The 22390-nt window shown below is 46.6% G+C and overlaps 1 protein-coding gene across 2 annotated transcripts in view; it reads left to right on the forward strand.

Annotated features, from left to right (window-relative positions):
- Positions 1–22390, forward strand: part of LOC311105604 (casein kinase I-like) — a 92377-nt gene that overhangs the window by 46254 nt on the left and 23733 nt on the right. For both annotated transcript variants that reach the window (XM_084147799.1, XM_084147800.1), the window contains exons 2-6: positions 532–642; positions 16646–16794; positions 19097–19325; positions 20954–21124; positions 21764–21912. In XM_084147799.1, coding sequence (XP_084003925.1) covers positions 532–642; positions 16646–16794; positions 19097–19325; positions 20954–21124; positions 21764–21912 — 809 coding nt within the window. The remainder of the gene's footprint in view (positions 1–531; positions 643–16645; positions 16795–19096; positions 19326–20953; positions 21125–21763; positions 21913–22390) is intronic.

Consider the following 22390-nt stretch of genomic DNA (forward strand, 5'->3'; position numbering starts at 1 on the left):
GGACGTATGAGTGAGCCTATGATCCTGTGGTGTGGACGTATGAGTGAGCCTATGAGGCCTATGATCCTGTGGTGTGGACGTATGAGTGAGCCTATGAGGCCTATGATCCTGTGGTGTGGATGTATGAGTGAGCCTATGATCCCATGGTGTGGACGTATGAGTGAGCCTATGATCCCGTGGTGTGGACGTATGAGGCCTATGATCCTGTGGTGTGGACGTATGAGTGAGCCTATGAGGCCAATGATCCCATGGTGTGGACGTATGAGTGAGCCTATGATCCCGTGGTGTGGACGTATGAGGCCTATGATCCTGTGGTGTGGACGTATGAGTGAGCCTATGAGGCCAATGATCCTGTGCGTGTAATTCGGCTACAATATCTGGTCTGTGAATATTTCCATTTCGTGATATGTGGTGGAGTTTTAGTGCAAGTCCGGTTTCTTTTAACGAATCCTACAAGCTTTCTAAGATATTCAAAGAAGAAGTTGACCAATTTTCAATGTTCATATCTAATCTGTCTGTGTCTCTCTCTAGGTACTGATATCTCCGTAGGAGAGGAGGTGGCCATCAAGCTAGAATGTGTGAAGACCAAGCACCCACAGCTCCACATCGAGAGCAAGATATACAAGATGATGCAGGGAGGAGGTACGACACTACACCATACATCTGGCCTAGTGGTCATCCTACCAGCTCTTATCTAGATCACTGTAACTGGGGTATTGGTCATCCTACCAGCTCTTATCTAGATCACTGTAACTGGCCTAGTGGTCATCCTACCAGCTCTTATCTAGATCACTGTAACTGGCCTAGTGGTCATCCTACCAGCTCTTATCTAGGTCACTGTAACTGGCCTAGTGGTCATCCTATCAGCTCTTATCTAGATCACTCCTGTAACTGGGGTATTGGTCATCCTGCCAGCTCTTATCTGGATCACTGTAACTGGCCTAGTGGTCATCCTACCAGCTCCTATCTAGGTCACTCCTGTAACTGGTGTATTGGTCATCCTACCAGCTCTTATATACACTATATGGCCAAAGGTATGTGGACACCCCTTCAAATTAGTGGATTCGGCTATTTCAGCCACACCCGTTGTTGACCAGTATATAAAATCGAGCACACCGCCATGCAATCTCCATAGACAAACATTAGCAGTAGAATGTCCCATACTGAAGAGCTCCGTGACTTTCAACGTGGCACCATCATAGGATGCCACCTTTCCAACAAGTCAGTTCGTCTAATTTCTGCCCAGCTAGAGCTGCCCCAGCCGCGAAGTGGTAGGCCACACAAGCTCACAGAACGGGACTGCCGAGGGCTGAAATGCATAGCGCTTAACGATAGTCTGTCCTCGGTTGCAACACTCACTACCGAGTTCCAAACTGCCTCTGGAAGCAACGTCAGCACAACAACTGTTAGTCGGGAGCTTCATGAAAAGGGTTTCCGTGCCCGAGCAGCCGCACACAAGCCTAAGATGAGTGGTGTAAAGCTCGCCTCCATTGGACTCTGGAGCAGTGGAAACGCGTTCTCTGGAGTGATAAATCACGCTTCACCATCTGGCAGTCCGACAGACGAATCAGGGTTTGGCGGATGCCAGGAGAACGCTACCTGCATTGGACTGCGGATGTTTTTTATGGTTCGGGCTAGGCGCCATAGTTCCAGTGAAGGAAAATCTTAACACTACAGCATACAATGACATTCTAGACGATTCTGTGCTTCCAACTTTGTGGCAACAGTTTTGTGAAGGCCCTTTCCTGTTTCAGTATGACAATGCCCCCGTGCACAAAGTGAGGTCCATACAGAAAGGTCGGTGTGGAAGAACTTGACAGAGCCCTGACCTCCACCTCATCGAACACCTTTGGGATGAATTGGAACACCGACTGCGAGCCAGGCCTAATCGCCCAACATCAGTGCCCGACCTCACTAATGCTCTTGTGGCTGAATGGAAGCAGGGCCCTGCAGCAATGTTCCAACATCTAGTGGAAAGCCTTCCCAGACGAGTGGAGGCTGTTTATAGCTGTGAAGGGGAGACCAACTACATGATTTTGGAATGAGATGTTTGACGAGTAGTAACTCCTGTAACTGCCCTGCACTGTCCTGGGTCCATACCAGAACACACCACCCTTAATGTACTGCTACTTATGTAACTACAATCACTCATCTCAACACATCCCTCTTATACACAGTCCCCTCACCCCCTCCTCACCTCACCTTACCCCAAACACTCCCCTAACATAAATAATAATCCAATCCCCTTACCCACCCTCTCCTTTCACTCCAGTTGTCTGACCCTGTCTGCCAGATGGCTCCAGTCCAGGCGTGACCTATTGATCCTGGTGTAGATGGAGAGTGTGGTGTAATTAGCTGAGGATGAAAAGTCGACGGCGTGCTCACATCAAACGGCCTGTAGTGGGCTGTCAGAAAGTCTTCAGGTGCAGGGTTCAAATATACAAAATAAAAGGGAAACCCCGCCCTCACTGGAATACTGTTGCAGTTTGAATGTATTGTTGACCTCTGCTGCTGCTAAAATACATGAAAACTGCTAAAGTATTCCAGCAAGTGCAGGTTTTCCTTATTTTCATTGTAATTAGCTGAGTAACAGGACACAGCCAGGTTAGCCCTGTCCTGAGGTTATTAGCTGAGTAACAGGACACAGCCAGGTTAGCCCTGTCCTGAGGTTATTAGCTGAGTAACAGGACAGAGCCAGGTTAGCCCTGTCCTGAGGTTATTAGCTGAGTAACAGGACACAGCCAGGTTAGCCCTGTCCTGAGGTTATTAGCTGAGTAACAGGACACAGCCAGGTTAGCCCTGACCTGAGGTTATTAGCTGAGTAATAGGACACAGCCAGGTTAGCCCTGTCCTGAGGTTATTAGCTGAGTAACAGGACACAGCCAGGTTAGCCCTGTCCTGAGGTTATTAGCTGAGTAACAGGACACAGCCAGGTTAGCCCTGTCCTGAGGTTATTAGCTGAGTAACAGGACACAGCCAGGTTAGCCCTGACCTGAGGTTATTAGCTGAGTAATAGGACACAGCCAGGTTAGCCCTGTCCTGAGGTTATTAGCTGAGTAACAGGACACAGCCAGGTTAGCCCTGTCCTGAGGTTATTAGCTGAGTAATAGGACAGAGCCAGGTTAGCCCTGTCCTGAGGTTATTAGCTGAGTAACAGGACACAGCCAGGTTAGCCCTGTCCTGAGGTTATTAGCTGAGTAATAGGACACAGCCAGGTTAGCCCTGTCCTGAGGTTATTAGCTGAGTAACAGGACACAGCCAGGTTAGCCCTGTCCTGAGGTTATTAGCTGAGTAACAGGACAGAGCCAGGTTAGCCCTGTCCTGAGGTTATTAGCTGAGTAACAGGACACAGCCAGGTTAGCCCTGTCCTGAGGTTATTAGCTGAGTAATAGGACACAGCCAGGTTAGCCCTGTCCTGAGGTTATTAGCTGAGTAACAGGACAGAGCCAGGTTAGCCCTGTCCTGAGGTTATTAGCTGAGTAACAGGGCACAGCCAGGTTAGCCCTGTCCTGAGGTTATTAGCTGAGTAACAGGACACAGCCAGGTTAGCCCTGTCCTGAGGTTATTAGCTGAGTAATAGGACACAGCCAGGTTAGCCCTGTCCTGAGGTTATTAGCTGAGTAACAGGACACAGCCAGGTTAGCCCTGTCCTGAGGTTATTAGCTGAGTAACAGGACACAGCCAGGTTAGCCCTGTCCTGAGGTTATTAGCTGAGTAACAGGACAGAGCCAGGTTAGCCCTGACCTGAGGTTATTAGCTGAGTAATAGGACACAGCCAGGTTAGCCCTGTCCTGAGGTTATTAGCTGAGTAATAGGACACAGCCAGGTTAGCCCTGTCCTGAGGTTATTAGCTGAGTAATAGGACACAGCCAGGTTAGCCCTGTCCTGAGGTTATTAGCTGAGTAACAGGACACAGCCAGGTTAGCCCTGTCCTGAGGTTATTAGCTGAGTAATAGGACACAGCCAGGTTAGCCCTGTCCTGAGGTTATTAGCTGAGTAATAGGACACAGCCAGGTTAGCCCTGACCTGAGGTTATTAGCTGAGTAACAGGACACAGCCAGGTTAGCCCTGTCCTGAAGTTATTAGCTGAGTAACAGGACACAGCCAGGTTAGCCCTGTCCTGAGGTTATTAGCTGAGTAATAGGACACAGCCAGGTTAGCCCTGACCTGAGGTTATTAGCTGAGTAATAGGACAGAGCCAGGTTAGCCCTGTCCTGAGGTTATTAGCTGAGTAACAGGACAGAGCCAGGTTAGCCCTGTCCTGAGGTTATTAGCTGAGTGACAGAGCCAGGTTAGCCCTGTCCTGAGGTTATTAGCTGAGTAACAGGACACAGCCAGGTTAGCCCTGTCCTGAGGTTATTAGCTGAGTAACAGGACAGAGCCAGGTTAGCCCTGTCCTGAGGTTATTAGCTGAGTAATAGGACACAGCCAGGTTAGCCTTGTCCTGAGGTTATTAGCTGAGTAACAGGACAGAGCCAGGTTAGCCCTGTCCTGAGGTTATTAGCTGAGTAATAGGACACAGCCAGGTTAGCCCTGTCCTGAGGTTATTAGCTGAGTAACAGGACACAGCCAGGTTAGCCCTGACCTGAGGTTATTAGCTGAGTAACAGGACACAGCCAGGTTAGCCCTGTCCTGAGGTTATTAGCTGAGTAACAGGACACAGCCAGGTTAGCCCTGACCTGAGGTTATTAGCTGAGTAACAGGACACAGCCAGGTTAGCCCTGTCCTGAGGTTATTAGCTGAGTAATAGGACACAGCCAGGTTAGCCCTGTCCTGAGGTTATTAGCTGAGTAATAGGACACAGCCAGGTTAGCCCTGTCCTGAGGTTATTAGCTGAGTATCAGGACACAGCCAGGTTAGCCCTGTCCTGAGGTTATTAGCTGAGTAATACGACACAGCCAGGTTAGCCCTGTCCTGAGGTTATTAGCTGAGTAACAGGACAGAGCCAGGTTAGCCCTGTCCTGAGGTTATTAGCTGAGTAATAGGACACAGCCAGGTTAGCCCTGTCCTGAGGTTATTAGCTGAGTAATAGGACACAGCCAGGTTAGCCCTGTCCTGAGGTTATTAGCTGAGTAACAGGACAGAGCCAGGTTAGCCCTGTCCTGAGGTTATTAGCTGAGTAACAGGACACAGCCAGGTTAGCCCTGTCCTGAGGTTATTAGCTGAGTAATAGGACAGAGCCAGGTTAGCCCTGTCCTGAGGTTATTAGCTGAGTAACAGGACAGAGCCAGGTTAGCCCTGTCCTGAGGTTATTAGCTGAGTAATAGGACACAGCCAGGTTAGCCCTGTCCTGAGGTTATTAGCTGAGTAATAGGACACAGCCAGGTTAGCCCTGTCCTGAGGTTATTAGCTGAGTAATAGGACACAGCCAGGTTAGCCCTGTCCTGAGGTTATTAGCTGAGTAATAGGACACAGCCAGGTTAGCCCTGTCCTGAGGTTATTAGCTGAGTAATAGGACACAGCCAGGTTAGCCCTGTCCTGAGGTTATTAGCTGAGTAATAGGACACAGCCAGGTTAGCCCTGTCCTGAGGTTATTAACTGAGTAACAGGACAGAGCCAGGTTAGCCCTGACCTGAGGTTATTAGCTGAGTAACAGGACACAGCCAGGTTAGCCCTGACCTGAGGTTATTAGCTGAGTAACAGGACACAGCCAGGTTAGCCCTGTCCTGAGGTTATTAGCTGAGTAACAGGACACAGCCAGGTTAGCCCTGTCCTGAGGTTATTAGCTGAGTAATAGGACACAGCCAGGTTAGCCCTGTCCTGAGGTTATTAGCTGAGTAACAGGACACAGCCAGGTTAGCCCTGTCCTGAGGTTATTAGCTGAGTAACAGGACACAGCCAGGTTAGCCCTGTCCTGAGGTTATTAGCTGAGTAACAGGACACAGCCAGGTTAGCCCTGTCCTGAGGTTATTAGCTGAGTAACAGGACAGAGCCAGGTTAGCCCTGTCCTGAGGTTATTAGCTGAGTAATAGGACACAGCCAGGTTAGCCCTGTCCTGAGGTTATTAGCTGAGTAACAGGACACAGCCAGGTTAGCCCTGTCCTGAGGTTATTAGCTGAGTAATAGGACACAGCCAGGTTAGCCCTGTCCTGAGGTTATTAGCTGAGTAACAGGACAGAGCCAGGTTAGCCCTGTCCTGAGGTTATTAGCTGAGTAATAGGACACAGCCAGGTTAGCCCTGTCCTGAGGTTATTAGCTGAGTAATAGGACACAGCCAGGTTAGCCCTGTCCTGAGGTTATTAGCTGAGTAATAGGACACAGCCAGGTTAGCCCTGACCTGAGGTTATTAGCTGAGTAACAGGACACAGCCAGGTTAGCCCTGACCTGAGGTTATTAGCTGAGTAATAGGACACAGCCAGGTTAGCCCTGTCCTGAGGTTATTAGCTGAGTAACAGGACAGAGCCAGGTTAGCCCTGTCCTGAGGTTATTAGCTGAGTAATAGGACACAGCCAGGTTAGCCCTGTCCTGAGGTTATTAGCTGAGTAATAGGACAGAGCCAGGTTAGCCCTGTCCTGAGGTTATTAGCTGAGTAACAGGACAGAGCCAGGTTAGCCCTGTCCTGAGGTTATTAGCTGAGTAATAGGACACAGCCAGGTTAGCCCTGTCCTGAGGTTATTAGCTGAGTAATAGGACACAGCCAGGTTAGCCCTGACCTGAGGTTATTAGCTGAGTAACAGGACACAGCCAGGTTAGCCCTGTCCTGAGGTTATTAGCTGAGTAACAGGACAGAGCCAGGTTAGCCCTGTCCTGAGGTTATTAGCTGAGTAATAGGACAGAGCCAGGTTAGCCCTGTCCTGAGGTTATTAGCTGAGTAACAGGACAGAGCCAGGTTAGCCCTGACCTGAGGTTATTAGCTGAGTAACAGGGCACAGCCAGGTTAGCCCTGTCCTGAGGTTATTAGCTGAGTAATAGGACACAGCCAGGTTAGCCCTGTCCTGAGGTTATTAGCTGAGTAATAGGACAGAGCCAGGTTAGCCCTGTCCTGAGGTTATTAGCTGAGTAACAGGACAGAGCCAGGTTAGCCCTGTCCTGAGGTTATTAGCTGAGTACATTAACATACAGCCTCACCACTATGGGTTATCTTGCTCTGGTCTAGTAGAGGTTGGAGGTCTCATTAACATACAGCCTCACCACTATGTCAGTCAGGATCCTTTGTGACCTTTACCCTGGCCAGTCAGTCATTAAGGATTCTCTGTGACCTATACCCTGGCCGGTCGGTCAGTCAGGATCATCTGTGACCTTTACCCTGGCTGGTCAGTCAGGATCGTCTGTGACCTTTACCCTGGCTGGTCAGTCAGGATCGTCTGTGACCTTTACCCTGGCTGGTCAGTCAGGATCGTCTGTGACCTATACCCTGGCCGGTCGGTCAGTCAGGATCATCTGTGACCTTTACCCTGGCTGGTCAGTCAGGATCGTCTGTGACCTTTACCCTGGCTGGTCAGTCAGGATCGTCTGTGACCTTTACCCTGGCTGGTCAGTCAGGATCGTCTGTGACCTTTACCCTGGCTGCTCAGTCAGGATCGTCTGTGACCTTTACCCTGGCTGCTCAGTCAGGATCGTCTGTGACCTTTACCCTGGCTGCTCAGTCAGGATCGTCTGTGACCTTTACCCTGGCTGGTCAGTCAGGATCGTCTGTGCGTGTGTGAAGGTGTGCTCGCCCCTACAGGGTGTGTGTTGTGTGAAAGTGTGTTAACCTCCAGGGTGTGTGTTGTGTGAAGGTGTGTTAACCTCCAGGGTGTGTGTTGTGTGAAGGTGTGTGTTGTGTGAAAGTGTGTTAACCTCCAGGGTGTGTGTTGTGTGAAGGTGTGTTTCCCTCCAGGGTGTGTGTGGTGTGTGTGTGTTTTTCCCTCCAGGGTGTGTGTTATGTGTGTAACAGCCTGCAGTCCCAGTAACAGGCCTATCCTATAGAGGGAAGGGGGAGGTGTGGGGGAGGGGCAGAGTCGCTCGCTGCATTTCTCTTCTCTGGGGCTCCTCCAGCTCATGAATATTCATACACTGTGTGCGTGTGGTAAAATGAGCCTCCAGTGTAGCAGCGAGAACAAAGCACAACCATGTTGTATTATATGATCAAAAAGAGACGACACAATGCTGCACTACCATCATCATTATCCCCTTGGTCATGCAGCAGGGTAATGAGGACTAAGGGGATAATGATGGTCGTGCAGCAAGGCAATGAGGACTAAGGGGATAATGATGGTCGTGCAGCAGGGCAATGAGGACTAAGGGGATAATGATGGTCGTGCAGCAGGGCAATGAGGACTAAGGGGATAATGATGGTCGTGCAGCAGGGCAATGAGGACTAAGGGGATAATGATGGTCGTGCAGCAGGGTAATGAGGACAGGCAATAATGATGATGGTCGTGCAGCAGGGTAATGAGGACTAAGGGGATAATGATGATGGTCGTGCAGCAGGGTAATGAGGACTATCATCATTATTGCCTTTGTCCCATTACCCTGCTGCACGACCATCATTATCCCCTTAGTCCTCATCGCCCTGCTGCACGACCATCATTATCCCCTTAGTCCTCATTACCCTGCTGTACAACCATCATCATTATCCCCTTAGTCCTCATTACCCTGCTGTACGACCATCATCCCCTTAGTCCTCATTACCCTGCTGCACGACCATCATCATTATCCCCTTAGTCCTCATTACCCTGCTACCCTACTGACCACTGGATCAATACACACCATGTTGCTCTATCAATATTGGCTAATCAATATGATCTACAGTGAGGGAAAAAAGTATTTGATCCCCTGCTGATTTTGTACGTTTGCCCACTGACAAAGACATGATCACTCTATAATTTTAATGGTAGGTTTAATTGAACAGTGAGAGACAGAATAACAACAACAAAATCCAGACAAACTCATGTCAAAAATGTTATAAATTGAGTTGCATTTTAATGAGGGAAATAAGTATTTGACCCCTCTGCAAAACATGACTTAGTACTTGGTGGCAAAACCCTTGTTGGCAATCACAGAGGTCAGACGTTTCTTGTAGTTGGCCACCAGGTTTGCACACATCTCAGGAGGGATTTTGCCCCACTCCTCTTTGCAGATCTTCTCCAAGTCATTAAGGTTTCGAGGGTGACGTTTGGCAACTCGAACCTTCAGCTCCCTCCACAGATTTTCTATGGGATTAAGGTCTGGAGACTGGCTAGGCCACTCCAGGACCTTAATGTGCTTCTTCTTGAGACACTCCTTTGTTGCCTTGGCCGTGTGTTTTGGGTCATTGTCATGCTGGAATACCCATCCACAACCCATTTTCAATACCCTGGCTGAGGGAAGGAGGTTCTCACCCAAGATTTGACGGTACACGGCCCTGTCCATCGTCCCTTTGATGCGGTGAAGTTGTCCTGTCCCCTTAGCAGAAAAACACCTCCAAAACATAATGTTTCCACCTCCATGTTTGACGGTGGGGATGGTGTTCTTGGGGTCATAGGCAGCATTCCTCCTCCTCCAAACACGGCAAGTTGAGTTGATGCCAAAGAGCTCGATTTTGGTCTCATCTGACCACAACACTTTCACCCAGTTCTCCTCTGAATCATTCAGATGTTCATTGGCAAAATTCAGACGGCCCTGTATATGTGCTTTCTTGAGTAGGGTGACCTTGCGGGCGCTGCAGGATTTCAGTCCTTCACGGCGTAGTGTGTTACCAATTGTTTTTTTGGTGACTATGATCCCAGCTGCCTTGAGATCATTGACAAGATCCTCCTGTGTAGTTCTGGGCTGATTCCTCACCGTTCTCATGATCATTGCAACTCCACGAGGTGAGATCTTGCATGGAGCCCCAGGCCGAGGGAGATTGACAGTTATTTTGTGTTTCTTCCATTTGCTAATAATTGCACCAACTGTTGTCACCTTCTCACCAAGCTGCTTGGCGATGGTCTTGTAGCCCATTCCAGCCTTGTGTAGGTCTACAATCTTGTCCCTGACATCCTTGGAGAGCTCTTTGGTCTTGGCCATGGTGGAGAGTTTGGAATCTGATTGATTGATTGCTTCTGTGGACAGGTGTCTTTTATACAGGTAACAAACTGAGATTAGGAGCACTCCCTTTAAGAGTGTGCTCCTAATCTCAGCTCGTTACCTGTATAAAAGACTCCTGGGATCCAGAAATCTTTCTGATTGAGAGGGGGTCAAATACTTATTTCCCTCATTAAAATGCAAATCAATTTATAACATTTTTGACATGCGTTTTCTGGATTTTTTTGTTATTCTGTCTCTCACTGTTCAAATAAACCTACCATTAAAATTATGGACTGATCATTTCTTTGTCAGTGGGCAAATGTACAAAATCAGCAGGGGATTGAATACTTTTTTCCCTCACTGTATATTACATTTATATATAATATTATATATATAATATTGCTTTATCATATTGCTCTACCAGGGTCGTATTCACTAGAGACCAAACGTTAGAAAACGGACTGAAACAGGAAGGGGCTATCTGAACTTGTCCAATAAGAAACACAAATTTTTTGTTTTAAAACGTTCGTCGTTGCAATATGTTTTGCTAGGGTTTGCCCTAATGAATACGTCCAGGAACAGAATCCGATGAGAGGAAGCTATTTTAGACGTAAGTTACGTCTCAAATGGCACCCTATTCCCTTTATAGTGCACTACTTTTGACCAGGGTCCATAGGGGTGTAGTCAAAATGAGTGCACTATATAGGGAATAGGGTGCGATTTGGGACTCAGACAGGCTTATTTAGTGCTGCGTGACCCTACAGGTCCTTAGATGGACACTGTATATTTGCTGCTTTATGTATCCAGCAGTCTAGTCTATGTAGTCTAAGGTTGAGCTGCTTCTAAATATATGTTGCTGTGTCAGTGTTTCCCCTATAGTCATTTAGCAGCGGCGGGCCGCGCTGCTAAATCATAGCCGTCACTCCAATTAAAAAATATATATAATATATATTTGTTATGTTTTTTTTAGAATATTAAAGCCCCCTTTAACATAAATGCACTGTAGTTTAAAGCTAGAATCCTTAGTTGCTACATCAATTTTTGATATACCCATTGATTCTTGAAGAATATAACTTATGAATGCTTCATGAGCTAAGTTCAACTGTCGTAACGATGTAAATGTAAAAACTGTATAGCCTCAAAACATTGTTACAACTCTACTTTTGATATCATAGATGGTCAGTCCTTGCACCCATAGCTCTTTCTAGTTTGAGTGGTTACATTTCTCCAGGCCCATCCCTCAGCTTTTTACCAAAACAGAGGCTTGTAGAATTGCAGGAAATTAGCTTGAAAACTGCAAGATTTTCTCTCCGATGCAAAGAGGTGGGCCTTGTAAAATGTTCTTCCCCAGGGCCCGACATAGTAAAACTCCTTGTATGCTGTTTCTATCTCACTGGAGTTATGAGGGGGTCCCTGATGAATTTGCTGTTGCAAAAGGGGTCCCTGGCCTCAAGTTGGAGAACCCCTTATCTAGTATTATCCACTGTAGCCTATACACCGGCTACTGCTGCTAAAAACAGCTTCCTGGTGTGGTGCAGTGCCCATTGGCGATGGTCTATGTGCTGATGTTAACCTGGCTAGCACGCACGCACGCACACACACACACACACACACACACACACACACACACACACACACACACACACACACACACACACTCTGCCTGGCTAGCCCATATATGTCTCCTTCAGCTTTCAGAACACACTCTGGAAGACAAGTACTCACTATGACAGATGCTAAAAGCACGTGTTCAAGACTAAGGGACGAACGCACCAGACTGTCTGTGTGTGTGTGGCGACAGAGCGAGATTGCTGGAGCATGGAGAATATACTTAGTATCTCGTGTCTGTCTCTATGAACTAGTGTCTGTCTGTAGCTGAGCTGGGTAAGGTGTAAAATGCTGATCAGCAGTCTACTACTCTATTCTCTCTACTGTAGAAGGACATACAGGCTGCCAGGCAGGAAGGCCAGTCTAAAGGCAGGAAGGCGGGTGTAAAGGCAGGAAGGCCAGTCTAAAGGCAGGAAGGCCAGTGTAAAGGCAGGAAGGCCAGTGTAAAGGCAGGAAGGCCAGTGTAAAGGCAGGAAGGCCAGTGTAAAGGCAGGAAGGCCAGTGTAAAGGCAGGAAGGCCAGTCTAAAGGCAGGAGGGCCAGTCTAAAGGCAGGAGGGCCAGTCTAAAGGCAGGAGGGCCAGTCTAAAGGCAGGAGGGCCAGTCTAAAGGCAGGAGGGCCAGTCTAAAGGCAGGAGGGCCAGTCTAAAGGCAGGAGGGCCAGTCTAAAGGCAGGAGGGCCAGTCTAAAACAGGCTATCGTTCAGGAACTGTCAGCAGCTACCACTACTACTATACCAGCTGTCTGGACTGAGGAGCTGACTGTGACCCAAAACTCAGCCTAACTAACATGTGTATGTTACAAAGAGAGAATGTTCTGAGATTTAGATATAAAGTATATACAGTATATCAGGTCTGCACAATAGCAGGTCTACAGTATAGCAGGTCTGCAGTATTGCAGGTCTACATTAGGGCTGGGAATTGCCAGGGACCTCACAATCCGATATTATCATGACATTTTCCAAATGCACAAAAAGCTTACTTCTCTCAAATTCAAAAATGTGATTACATCCCTGTTAGTGAGCATTTCTCCTTTGCCAAGATAATCCATCCACCTGACAGATGTGGCATATCAAGAAGCTGATTAAACAGCTTACCTTGTGCTGGGGACAATAAAAGTCCACTCTAAAATGTGCAGTACACAGATGTCTCAAGTTTTGAGGGAGCATGCACTTGGCATGCTGACTGCAGGAATCTCCACCAGAGCTGTTACCAGATAATTTAATTTTAATTTCTTTACCCATAAGCCGCCTTCAACGTTGTTTGAGAGAATTTGACGTAACGTCCATCCGGCCTCTCAACCGCAGACCATGTGTATGGTGTCATGTTGGTGAGTGTTTTGCTGATGTCAACGCTGTGAACAGAGTGCCCCATGGTGGCACTGGGGTTATGGTATAGGCAGGCATAAGCTACGGACAACAAACACAATTGCATTTTATCGATGGCAATTTGAATGCACAGAGAGACCGTGACGTTGTCGTGCCATTCATCCGCCATCACCTCATGTTTCAGCATGATAATGTCACAAGGATCTGTACACAATTATTGGAAGCTGAAAATGTACCAGTTCTTCCATGGCCTGCATACTCAGCAGACATGTCACCCATTGAGCATGTTTGGGATGCTCTGGATCAACGTGTATGACAGCGTGTTCCAGATCCCGCCAATATCCAGCAACTTCGCACAGCCATTGAAGAGGAGTGGGACAACATTCCACAGCCAACAATCAACAGCCTGATCAACTCTATGCGAAGGATATGTGTCGCGCTACATGAGGCAAATGGTGGTCACACCAGATACTGACTGGTATTCTGATCCACGCCCCTACTTTTTTTTTATGGTATCTGACCAACGGATGCGTATCTGTATTCCCAGTCATGTGAAATCCATAGATTAGGGCCTAATTCATTAATTAAAGTTGACTGATTAGCTTATATTAACTGTAACTCAGTAAAATCTTGGAAATTGTTGCATGTTGCGTTCATATTTATGTTAAGTATATGTGGATTGTGATTGGATACTGTGATTTTGTTGCGAGTCAATGTTCCACACATATTGCTCACCATATTTCTGCTGCAGAGAGACGAGAGAGCCATGAGAAAATTAGTTTTGATCAGGTTATGGAAATAAATAAAAGTGCTGAAAACAAATTGTCTCCCTATTTAAAAAGAAGTTGGAGAACAAGCTATGAAGGAATATTACTGGATTTTTGGTGCAAATCATACGGTAGTATTCTTTGTAATCTATCCATGCTGTCTAGTCTGTCTGAGAGAAGCCAGGTTCCTCTCCCCTCTCTGGGTAGAAGCAGGTCTGTGGTGGGGATCTAATTGGATATCTGCTCTCCTGTAAAGACGCCCTGTATCGATTCAAACACGCTCTTCTCACCCTCAAGGTCGGCTGTCGGCTTGGTGTAAGGTTTATGGCTCACTCATAGCGCTCACTCTTTCACTCCCATCGCTCTCTCTCTCTCCACCCCCTCTTCTCCCTCCCTCTCTCTCTCTCCACCCCCTCTTCTCCCTCCCCCTCTCTCTCTCCACCCCCTCTTCTCCCTCCCTCTCTCTGATGACAGTCAGGTAGATAGAGGCTGTTTAATATGAGCTGACCTCTAGTGATTTTTTTTATTACATCTCATCTCAGCCTTAACTGAATCAAATGGCTTCCCTTCCCCTCCACCTCCTTCCCCTCCACCTCCTTCCCCTCCACCTCCTCTGCTCACGCTGTCCTCCTCCTCTCCCTCTTCTCAGATCTGTGTAGAGGTCACCTTGAGCTTTTGTATGTGTGTTACATTTTTCACCAGGTATAGTATGTTGTCAACCATCTCCACACACCAGTGCTATGATAGGATACAGCTATGTTCTACTGCCATAGTGGTATCATCCTGGCCCTAATACCAGTGCTATGATAGGATATAGCTATGTTCTACTGCCATAGTGGTGTCATCCTGGCCCTAATACCAGTGCTATGATAGGATATAGCTATGTTCTACTGCCATAGTGGTGTCATCCTGGCCCTAATACCAGTGCTATGATAGGATATAGCTATGTTCTACTGCCATAGTGGTATCATCCTGGCCCTAATACCAGTGCTATGATCGGATATAGCTATGTTCTACTGCCATAGTGGTGTCATCCTGGCCCTAATACCAGTGCTATGATAGGATATAGCTATATTCTACTGCCATAGTGGTGTCATCCTGGCCCTAATACCAGTGCTATGATAGGATATAGCTATGTTCTACTGCCATAGTGGTATCATCCTGGCCCTAATACCAGTGCTATGATAGGATATAGCTATGTTCTACTGCCATAGTGGTGTCATCCTGGCCCTAATACCAGTGCTATGATAGGATATAGCTATGTTCTACTGCCATAGTGGTATCATCCTGGCCCTAATACCAGTGCTATGATCGGATATAGCTATGTTCTACTGCCATAGTGGTATCATCCTGGCCCTAATACCAGTGCTATGATCGGATATAGCTATGTTCTACTGCCATAGTGGTGTCATCCTGGCCCTAATACCAGTGCTATGATAGGATATAGCTATGTTCTACTGCCATAGTGGTATCATCCTGGCCCTAATACCAGTGCTATGATAGGATATAGCTATGTTCTACTGCCATAGTGGTGTCATCCTGGCCCTAATACCAGTGCTATGATAGGATATAGCTATGTTCTACTGCCATAGTGGTGTCATCCTGGCCCTAATACCAGTGCTATGATAGGATATAGCTATGTTCTACTGCCATAGTGGTATCATCCTGGCCCTAATACCAGTGCTATGATAGGATATAGCTATGTTCTACTGCCATAGTGGTATCATCCTGGCCCTAATACCAGTGCTATGATAGGATATAGCTATGTTCTACTGCCATAGTGGTGTCATCCTGGCCCTAATACCAGTGCTATGATAGGATATAGCTATGTTCTACTGCCATAGTGGTATCATCCTGGCCCTAATACCAGTGCTATGATAGGATATAGCTATGTTCTACTGCCATAGTGGTATCATCCTGGCCCTAATACCAGTGCTATGATCGGATATAGCTATGTTCTACTGCCATAGTGGTATCATCCTGGCCCTAATACCAGTGCTATGATAGGATATAGCTATGTTCTACTGCCATAGTGGTATCATCCTGGCCCTAATACCAGTGCTATGATAGGATATAGCTATGTTCTACTGCCATAGTGGTATCATCCTGGCCCTAATACCAGTGCTATGATAGGATATAGCTATGTTCTACTGCCATAGTGGTATCATCCTGGCCCTAATACCAGTGCTATGATAGGATATAGCTATGTTCTACTGCCATAGTGGTATCATCCTGGCCCTAATACCAGTGCTATGATAGGATATAGCTATGTTCTACTGCCATAGTGGTATCATCCTGGCCCTAATACCAGTGCTATGATAGGATATAGCTATGTTCTACTGCCATAGTGGTATCATCCTGGCCCTAATACCAGTGCTATGATAGGATATAGCTATGTTCTACTGCCATAGTGGTATCATCCTGGCCCTAATACCAGTGCTATGATAGGATATAGCTATGTTCTACTGCCATAGTGGTATCATCCTGGCCCTAATACCAGTGCTATGATAGGATATAGTTAGGGGCTAGTGCCTGGTTTCAGCTCCTAACTCCTACCTCATGGTGCTCACAGATCAAATAAATAATACTCAATATGTCATGTCATTTGCTCTAAGCTCAAGCTTTCTAGAGACATCATAAAACATGCATTATAATAAGAATGTTTATTTTCTTTCCCCCTACAGTGGGTATGAAGGGTATATGATTAAGCACAGTGGCACTTTAACATGACTAACATCTCTCTCTCTCTCTCTCTCTCTCTCTCTCTCTCTCTCTCTCTCTCTCTCTCTCTCTCTCTCTCTCTCTCTCTCTCTCTCTCTCTCTCTCTCTCTCTCTCTCTCTCTTTCTCTCTCTTCTTCCTTTCTCTCTCTCTCTTCTTCCTTTCTCTCTCTCTCTTCTTCCTTTCTCTCTCTCTCTCTCCTTTCTTTCTCTTCCTCTCTCTCTGTCCTTCCTCTCTCTCTCTCTCTCCCCCTACAGTGGGTATCCCAACCATAAAGTGGTGTGGGGCGGAGGGGGACTACAACGTGATGGTGATGGAGCTGTTAGGACCTAGTCTGGAGGACCTGTTCAACTTCTGCTCGCGCAAGTTCTCCCTCAAGACTGTCCTGCTGCTGGCTGACCAGATGGTAAGAGACTGGCGTGCGTTGGCGGAGGCAGGGTGCGTGGGAGTCTGAGGGTACAGTACCACCTTCGGGGCAGTATAACGAGGTCTACCCCTGTCTTGAATGACACTGGCCAACTCTTAACTCTGCCTCCATTCAGAATGTTAGGAAGCCTTGTCCCACTGTGACCATGCAGCCCTTTCAGGCTGGTGTAGAAGCACCTCCTGGGTGGCATCATGACTCTATTTGCATTGTGTGTCAGGTTTGCATTGGGGACTGTGGGATGATTGAGTGTATGAGGTCACTACATTCTCCTTGTTAGTTTCTCCCCATCCTGTTTTTGATTTATTAGGGTCCCCATTAGCCGACGCCAATGGCGACATCTAGTCTTACTGGGGTCCGACACATTACAGACTAAATACTTTACCATTTACATACATTTAAAAACATGAACATGTAGTGTGTGTGCGCATCTATCAGTTACATATACATGTCAGTACATACACACAACATGTTCTGTAGCTCAGCTGGTAGAGCACGGCGCTTGTAACGCCAAGGTAGTGGGTTCGATCCCCGGGACCACACATACACAAAAAAATGTATGCACGCATGACTGTAAGTCGCTTTGGATAAAAGCGTCTGCTAAATGGCATATTATTATTATTATTATAGGTAGGTCACACTGTTGAACCAGTCAGATGGGTCTAGTCTGGATCATAAAGTCATTTATTCAGTTGACTGTCCTAAGCCAATCTACATTGATAGTACAGTGGTGTCACAGTTAGCCAGCTAAAATAGTTTACAGTTAGTTAGCAATTAGGGATGTAACGATTCAATGTTTAAGTATGCATCGGTCAGAAAAGCGATTCAAACATGTTTTTGGTTCATGTTACGTTCTTTCTACCTTCCCGAAAATACCTTTTATCTTTTGTGACAACTGATGTGTCAAACTGCATGGGACTGTGTTGACATCATTGATCTACAAGTCGTTTTGCATGCCGGACAACCCCTGGCGATATCCGTAGCTTTGGTCAAACACCGTTATGGTGTATGTAGGGATCTTCCAATAAGGGAAACTGGGCATCTACCACCCCACTATCAGTTAGCGATTTCAGATCAAACATTGCTATCACAACTTTTGAAATCACCACCACCCACTAATTCATTTGTAATTTTTGCGGATTAAAAGTGAATATATATAGCACAATTTAGGGATTTCACCCCCGTCTCATAATGGAATGGTTTAGACCGTTTGGAAGTTTATAATACCAGAAGACTCTGAGAGAGCTTCTACCAGGTGTTCTCCAGTTATTTATAATACCAGGTGTCTCGGGTTGTTTCTAATACCAGGTGTTCTCCAGTTGTTTATAATACCAGGTGTCTCGGGTTGTTTATAATACCAGGTGTTCTCCAGTTGTTTATAATACCAGGTGTCTCGGGTTGTTTATAATACCAAGTGTCTCGGGTTGTTTATAATACCAGGTGTCTCCAGTTGTTTATAATACCAGGTGTTCTCCAGTTGTTTATAATACCAGGTGTCTCGGGTTGTTTATAATACCAGGTGTCTCGGGTTGTTTATAATACCAGGTGTCTCGGGTTGTTTATAATACCAGGTGTTCTCCAGTTGTTTATAATACCAGGTGTCTCGGGTTGTTTATAATACCAGGTGTCTCGGGTTGTTTATAATACCAGGTGTTCTCCAGTTGTTTATAATACCAGGTGTCTCGGGTTGTTTATAATACCAAGTGTCTCGGGTTGTTTATAATACCAGGTGTCTCCAGTTGTTTATAATACCAGGTGTTCTCCAGTTGTTTATAATACCAGGTGTCTCAGGTTGTTTATAATACCAGGTGTCTCGGGTTGTTTATAATACCAGGTGTCTCGGGTTGTTTATAATACCAGGTGTCTCGGGTTGTTTATAATACCAGGTGTCTCGGGTTGTTTATAATACCAGGTGTCTCGGGTTGTTTATAATACCAGGTGTCTCGGGTTGTTTATAATACCAGGTGTCTCCAGTTGTTTATAATACCAGGTGTCTCCAGTTGTTTATAATACCAGGTGTCTCGGGTTGTTTATAATACCATGTGTCTCGCTAGCTATTATTGATCAAGCTCTCTCCTCTCCAGATCAGACTAGCTGTTATTGATCAAGCTCTCTCCTCTCCAGATCAGACTAGCTGTTATTGATCAAGCTCTCTCCTCTCCAGATCAGACTAGCTGTTATTGATCAAGCTCTCTCCTCTCCAGATCAGACTAGCTGTTATTGATCAAGCTCTCTCCTCTCCAGATCAGACTAGCTGTTATTGATCAAGCTCTCTCCTCTCCAGATCAGCCGTATAGAGTACATCCACTCTAAGAACTTCATCCACAGAGATGTGAAGCCAGACAACTTCCTGATGGGCCTGGGCAAGAAGGGAAACCTGGTGTACATCATCGACTTTGGCCTGGCCAAGAAATACCGAGACGCCCGCACACACCAGCACATCCCCTACCGCGAGAACAAGAACCTGACTGGCACCGCACGCTACGCATCCATCAACACACACCTGGGAATCGGTAGGATATAGACACTATATATACAAAAGTATGTGGACACCCCTTCAAATTAGTGGATTCGGTTATTTCAGCCACACCCGTTGCTGACCGGTGTATTAAATCGAGCACACAGCCTTACAATCTCCATAGACACCTCCATAACTTGCTACATTTGAATACACTGTATAGATATTTTCTGTTGTATTTTTGGCTTTATGTTTTGTTTTACCCCATATGTAACTCTATGTTGTTTTTATTGCACTGCTTTGCTTTATCTTGGCCAGGTCGCAGTTGTAAATGAGAACTTGTTCTCAACTGGCCTACCTGATTAAATAAAGGTTAAAAAAAACATTGGCAGTAGAATGGCCTTACTGAAGATCTCAGTGACTTTCAACGTGGCACTGACATAGGATGCCACCTTTCCAACAAGTCCGTTCGTCAAATTTCTGCCCTGCTAGAGCTGCCCTGGTCAACTGTAAGTGCTGTTATTGTGACTTGGAAACGTCTAGGAGCAACAACGGCTCAGCCGCAAAGTGGTAGGCCACACAAGCTCACAGAACGGGACCGCTGAAGCGCATAGCGTGTAAAAATCGTCTGTCCTCGGTTGCAACACTCACTACCTCTGGAAGCAACGTCAGCACAAGAACTGTTCATCGGGAGCTTCGTGAAATGGGTTACCATGGCCGAACATCCGCACACAAGCCTAAGATCACCATGTGCAAAGCCAAGCATCGGCTGAAGTGGTGTAAAGCTCGCCACCATTGGACTCTGGAGCAGTGGAAACGCGTTCTCTGGAGTGATGAATCACAATTCACTATCTGGCAGGACGCTGGACAAATCTGGGTTTGGCGAATGCCAGGAGAAAGCTACCTGTCCCAATGCATAGTGCCAACTGTAAAGTTTGGTGGAGGAGGAATAATGGTCTGGGGCTGTTTTTCATGGTTCGGGCTAGGCCCCTTAGTTCCTGTGAAAGTAAATCTTAACGCTACAGCATACAATGACATTCTAGACGATTCTGTTCTTCCAACTTGGTGGGAACGGTTTGGGGACGACCCTTTCCTGTTTACGTATGACAATGCCCCCGTACACAAAGCGAGGTCCATACAGAAATGGTTTGTCGAGATCAGTGTGGAAGAACTTGACTGACATGCACAGAGCCCTGACCTCAACCCCATCAAACACCTTTGGGATGAATTGGAACGCCGACTGCGAGCCAGGCCTAATTACCCAACATCAATGCCCGACCTTACCAATGCTCTTGTGGCTGAATGGAAGCAAGTCCCCGCAGCAATGTTCCAACATCTAGTGGAAAGCCTTCCCAGAAGGTGTCCACATACTTTTGGCCATATATATATGCTAGTTACACACACACACCTTGGAACAGGTACGCCACACACAACATAAACACCCTGACCCTCTCTCTCTTCTCTCTCTCTTCTCCCTCTCTTCTCCCTCTCTCTCCCTCCTCTCCCTCCTCTCTCTCTCTCTCTCTTCTCCCTGTCTCTCTCTCTCCTCCCTCTCTCTCTTCTCCCTGTCTCTCTCCCTCCCTCTTCTCGCTCTCTCTTCTCTCTGTCTCTCTCTCCCTCCTCCCTCTCTCTTGCTCTCTTCTCCCTGTGTCTCTCTCCCCCCCCCTCCTCTCTCCTCTACAGAGCAGTCTCGTCGTGATGACCTGGAGTCTCTTGGTTATGTCCTGATGTACTTCAACCTGGGCAGTCTGCCCTGGCAGGGCCTGAAGGCAGCCACCAAGAGACAGAAGTACGAACGCATCAGTGAGAAGAAGATGTCGACCCCCATCGAGGTCCTCTGCAAGGGATACCCATGTGAGTAGCTGAAAGACCTGACTGGTTGGAAGTTGATGGATTTTCTGAAGTCAAAACATGTCGTTTTTGCATAGTAGATCCTTGTACATATAGAATTTCCACTCCCATTCTTTTAAAGTGGATAGCTCTTATGTGGTCCAAAATGGTATGGATAGGGTTAGGAGTTTTTCCTGAGCATGTGACCTAACCAGGAAGAAAATGGATCAGATTCAGATGATGATTGACTCAGTATTTGTTTGTAGTGTATATCTTGTTGTCTTGGGGCAGCCCATGAGACTAGAAGGATTCACATTCAGGGGCAGCCCATGAGACTAGAAGGATTCACATTCAGGGGAAGCCCATGAGACTAGATGGATTCACATTCAGGGGCAGCCCAGGAGACTAGATTATTCACATTCAGGGGCAGCCCAGGAGACTAGATTATTCGCATTCAGGGGCAGCCCATGAGACTAGAAGGATTCACATTCAGGGGCAGCCCATGAGACTAGAAGGATTCACATTCAGGGGAAGCCCATGAGACTAGATGGATTCACATTCAGGGGCAGCCCATGAGACTAGATGGATTCACATTCAGGCATTTGATTCCACATAATTGTTATACAACTAGATGTATGTAAGCCCTCTTGTTTCTCCTCTCAGCGGAGTTTGCCACGTACCTGAACTTCTGCCGTTCTCTGCGGTTCGATGACAAGCCGGACTACTCGTACCTCAGACAGCTGTTCAGAAACCTGTTCCACAGACAGGGCTTCTCCTACGACTACGTCTTCGACTGGAACATGCTTAAGTTCGTGAGTAACGTCTCTGTTACATCTGATTCATACCCTTCATTACATTGATTCAGGCCATCTGATTCATCCCCTTCATTACATTGATTCAGGCTATCTGATTCATACCCTTCATTACATTGATTCAGGCTATCTGATTCATCCCCTTCATTACATTGATTCAGGCTATCTGATTCATCCCCTTCATTACATTGATTCAGGCTATCTGATTCATACCCTTCATTACATTGATTCAGGCCATCTGATTCATACCCTTCATTACATTGATTCAGGCCATCTGATTCATCCCCTTCATTACATTGATTCAGGCTGGAATCTTTTCATCACAATAATATCTCCTTTCTCCTGAAGTGTACAGTCATTCAGTACTTCCCACTAATCTGAAAGCATTGGATTGGTGGAGACATGACTGGATTGGTGGAGACATGACTTAGTGGGAGTTTCCACTGTATTTCTTATACCATTTTATTTCAAATCAGTG

Source organism: Coregonus lavaretus, assembly GCF_964263955.1.
Source record: "Coregonus lavaretus genome assembly, chromosome: 2".
Classification (NCBI taxonomy): domain Eukaryota; kingdom Metazoa; phylum Chordata; class Actinopteri; order Salmoniformes; family Salmonidae; genus Coregonus; species Coregonus lavaretus.